Here is a 4,807-nt window from a genome sequence, read left to right as displayed (position 1 = left end):
GGGACAAGCCGAAAGGGAAAAAAAGTAATTCTTTAAACTCAGGAGGTTCTAATTTTCTCGTAGGTGTGAATGTGAATGCAAGTGCTTGTTTTTCTTTGTGCCCAGCAATTGGCTGGCGATCAGTCCAGGGTGTACCCAGTCTTTTGCCCAAAGTCGGCTGGGATAGGCTCGAGCACCCGAGTGAGGATAAGCGGTACGGAAAATGGATGGATGAATTAAAATAAATAACTGGTATACATTTTGGACAATGTTCAGAAATGGTCCGGCCATTGTGGTTTAGCAACACAACACTGCCCCCTACCGACCCTGAAACCTATCGAACTCTTTTGCGTAAACGGCGACGCAACTTCCGGTTGAAACATGGCTGCGCACTAACAAATGTCACATTAGTTTTGAGCAGCCGGACAAAAACAAGTAGTCAGTATTGCTTAAAACCTTAACTCTACTTACCACTCAGTATTGCTCGAATTCTCATCTCTGCTGACCCATTGCCCGGACGCCCCATTCACGACTTCAGAGGTATTCCGTTAAGTTTTCCTCGATATTGCCAGACTTTACTTTACTGTTAGCAATAGCTCGGCAGAGCTACAGCCAACGTGAACATTACCGCGACTTTGTTTTAAAGCATTTTCCTCAGAATTTGTTTTTCTTATTTTAGGGTACTAAAAGCATTACCCTGGCATCATGGTCCAACTGTGTAAGTATGCCTAAATTGAATAAGAATTCATCATTGTCCCGTTAGAAACTGGAGAGGCTGTCCTCGCTTTGCGACACGAATTCCGATGGTTGCATCCAGACCACATTTTGGACACAAGTCAGAGTCGAAGCTCACGCAGTTTTAAAGCCATCATTTCATATTCGTTAGAAAGAGTAGTTTGGAAATGTAGTTGCTTACAATTCCAGCTTTTACAGTTGACTGACAATCCAGGTATGTGAATGTTGCATTAAAAAAATGAAATTATACAGATGAAAATGTTAAAAAGTCAACGTCGTTTTCTGTGTTTGAAAGTAGAGCTATAAATTTATCCTTTTCCAAATCTCAGACGAATAGATTGCACCACAGGGTGGTGCTTCAAGGTCATCGTTGGAACTTTAATACTGCTCAGAGAGCTCATTTACAACATGTAGTAACTTGCTACACTTGAGTTGACCAGAGCGACTGTTTATGTGCTGCTCTGTTGGTTAGCAACAGCATTGGAATGGACGTAGCAGTCAATGGTTTCATCCATCAATTTACTAAAATACTCATGATCTTTAGGATCACAAGTCAGGTGGGTCTACACAAGCTGACTTTGGACGAGGTACACCCTGGACTAGTTGCCAGCCATGTACACTTTCACGTCAATGTCTACAAACTGAGCGCAGTGACAGTGTGTCACCATTTATGCTTCTGCTATGACTTTTAATTTACAGTACTTTCACTTACTGCATGGGGCCCCATAGCTCAATGGTTAGAGCATTGGTTTGGTGAACCAGGGGTCATGAGTTCATTTCTCACTGGGGCCTCCAGTCCCCAGAGGAGTTGCGTCAGGAAGGGCATCCAGTGTAAAAATTGTGCCAAACAAATATGAGCATGCATCTGAGATGACACAGCGTGGCGACCCCTAACAGGACAAGCCGAAAGAAAGTTTTTACTTGCACTTACTGTCATACCCTCGTGGGAAAGGTGAGCCCAAGTCACCAATGTATTTTTCAGCAGTTAATTGATCAACAGGAAAACAATAAAGCCCAAAAATAATTAGCACAGCCGCCAGGAGCTGCTAATGGCCACAGTTCATGCAGTTTTGACGACACCACATGGTCAGACCCCGCCTCTTAAAGGCCGTGTATGCATCTGACAGATGATACAGTACTGAATAAATTACATTAAAAAAAGCACATTTTAGTAAGAACATGCTTAGAACAGCTTGGGGGGGGGTGTATCATGGATTTTCACTTGTTACAGGTGCGTGTGGAATGTATCCCCCGCCATAAACGGGTTTACTCTCCTATGCATTTTTTTTTTGCCTCGTGGAGGTATTGTAAATCAAAACAAAATCTGAAACCCAATGTTTTGTTGCAGCGTCGCAGCTCTTAAAGCGGTACCACGGGGGTTACGTGGTCCTCCGCATGGCTCTGGCGGGCCACAAGCAGGCCAACAGACCCTTCTACCGCATCGTGGCGGCGTACAACAAGCGAGCGCGGGACGGCAAGTACATCGAGCAGCTGGGCACGTACGACCCGCTGCCTAACATGTACAACGAGAAGCTGGTCAGCTTCAACTCGGACCGCATCAAGTACTGGATCGGCTGCGGCGCGCACCCCACCAAGCCGGTGGCCAAACTTCTGGGTGCGTCTGAGTTTAGTCATTTGTTACAGTTATAACAGAGCTGTCTGTTATAAATCTATTGAGCTACGTGAGTGGAGAAATAAATGCAAAAACAACATCCAAATTTGACCGCTGAGGATCTTTTAAAATTCTTAAATAAGTTGAATGAGCAAACAAAAATGTAAAAAAAGGAAATAAAATGAAAAAGCGATAATACAGTGCTACTTCAAGAAAAATAATCCAATATTTCTAAAAGAAATGAATACTACAGTAAATAAGTTTCCAAAGGAAAATACATAACCATAATTGTTTAAAAATAATTCTAAATGAACATTTTGTTTGAAAAACAGAGGAAGAGACGTATACTTAATTTAAAGAAACCAATACGAGAAATATTTTGGAAAGAAAAACTTGCAGTAATTAAGAAGATACAAAATGTACAGTGTCAAATTGATATTTAAAATGCAAAAAATAAATACTATCATGCAGGAGTAAATATAGTTAAAAAAAACATACTGCTAATCCAAAAAAAACATTAAATGTACAATATATATATATATATATTAGTAAAAGTAAAAAAAATAAAAATGTAGTCGACATTCTTCGATTCTCCAAAAGTGTCAGCATCTTTGTTAAATGCAGTTTCCGCGTCACTTGTCTGGCGTACCTAATGATTAGCCCACTGAGTGTGCAGTCCCCCTGCGTGTAAGGAGAAATGAAAATTGATACGACACAAGATGGACAAGGTAGCCAAGCTCAAGTGGTTTTCCCCAGTTGTAAACGTTTGCGTTTCTGCAGGTTTGGCGGGCTTTTTCCCCCTCCACCCCATGACGGTGACGGAGGCCGAGCGTCGGCGAGCCCAAGCGGCTCAGACGGAAGTGGAAGTGAATAAAAGTCAGGAGGCGGAAGTGTGAAAACCTGCCATGTCACGGCGCCACACGGAGACTGTTTTTGTATTTTCTTTGTATATAATTATGTTGGACTTGTGTGCTTGAGCCACTGAGTCAACCACAAATGAAAAGTGAGGAAAATTCAAGCTTCTATTTATAGACACATTTACACAGCACTAGTGTATCAGACAACAAAGTAAGTGTGCCACCAGGGTTTGAATTTGAAATGTAAAATGATCACATTTTCAATAGTTGTCAATGTTAACAATTCAACCGGCTACAATTCGCTGTCTGAAATTCACCATCTGTGCCACCAGGCAGGGTTACTTCAGGTCAGAATCCAGTTACACTTTCTTAGTATGTGACGTCACGTGACTAAGAAAGCACAACTGCGATTGGCTGGGTGTTCGGTTCTGACCTGAAGTAACCCTGCCTGGTGGAACGGATGTTGAATTTTAGACAGTGAATTGTAGCTTAAAGTACAACTTTTGAAGGGTGGACCCTGCCTCTCGCCCAAAGATAGCTGGCATAGGCTCCAGGACGCCTGTGACACTTGTAAGGATAAGCAATACAAAAAAATCCATCGTGAAAATTGCTTTATATATATATAAAAACAGCTTTAATCTCAATCTTACAACTAATCTAAAAATTCTATATTGTAAAGCAATGATAGTATTCTCGCACGATGACAACTTTAAGCTTGAAAAAGTGAATTTTTTTTTTTTACTTGATCTTAAAGATATAAGTAAGATGGCAGAAAATAGTGGGTTTGGTGATCAAGAATTTAATGACTTCATTGCCAGAGTGAAAAAAAAAAAAAAAATGAATGCCTGCTAGTTTTGATTAGCATTGATCCTGACCTGATGGAAGGAGGTGGACAAGTTGGTGGCCGGGATGTGGACGCTCCGAAAGGATCTCACCCACTCTGGTCCTATTTTGAGAGGCGTGCAAGTCTTCAAGGGTGGGCAGGGTGGTGCAGACAATCCATTCAGCGGTTTTGAGTATCCGTTGCAGTCGGAGAGTGTCCCAAACCAGACTGATGGAGGTACACAGTACTGTAGAAATAATTGTGGACTTCAGGAGTCATGCTTCACCACAGCTGCCCCTCAAACTGTCTTGCGTCAACCGTCAAGGCCTTCAGGTTCTTGGGAATTACAGTCTCACAGGACTTGGAGTGGGAGACAAACATCAACTCCATCCTCCAAAAAATAGAAAATAAAACAGCAGAGGATGTACTTCTTGGGGCTTCTGTCACAGGAGCCGCTGAGACAGTTCTACACAGCAGTCAAATAAACTCATAACTGGAAAGAAAACATCACTGGTGGTATAACTGACAGGGAGAAACAATGGAACCAAAAGAACCAGCAATGAGGAACACTTGGACAAAACACGAGTGGCTAGAGGAAGCTGATTGGTCAACACAAGGTTGAGGTTAAACGAGAACAGGTGGGCACGACTAACAAAAAAAAAAAAGATTTCAAATCATGAATCCAATTTTAATATCACTCAAAGTGGACCCGAGGAAATACAAAATATCAGGGGATGGAGCCGGGGGCAAAAGGTATACAGTGCTCACACTTGCTGGGTACCGCTCACCACAAGCAACTCC

The 4,807-nt window shown here is 42.1% G+C and overlaps 1 protein-coding gene across 1 annotated transcript; it reads left to right on the top strand.

Moving 5' to 3' along the window:
* The first annotated feature begins 361 nt into the window (after positions 1–361).
* On the top strand, positions 362–4,061 carry mrps16 (mitochondrial ribosomal protein S16). Its single transcript, XM_061832298.1, has 4 exons — positions 362–519; positions 659–697; positions 2,063–2,329; positions 3,107–4,061. Exons 2-4 carry the CDS (start codon positions 685–687, stop codon positions 3,220–3,222), a joined length of 396 nt encoding a protein of 131 aa, XP_061688282.1. The 5' UTR covers positions 362–519; positions 659–684; the 3' UTR covers positions 3,223–4,061.
* Positions 4,062–4,807: the final 746 nt, after the last annotated feature.

Source organism: Syngnathoides biaculeatus, chromosome 10 (assembly GCF_019802595.1).
Source record: "Syngnathoides biaculeatus isolate LvHL_M chromosome 10, ASM1980259v1, whole genome shotgun sequence".
Lineage (NCBI taxonomy): Eukaryota > Metazoa > Chordata > Actinopteri > Syngnathiformes > Syngnathidae > Syngnathoides > Syngnathoides biaculeatus.
The sequence above is the reverse complement of the archived record's forward strand: the minus strand, read 5'-3'. Positions and strand labels throughout refer to the sequence as shown.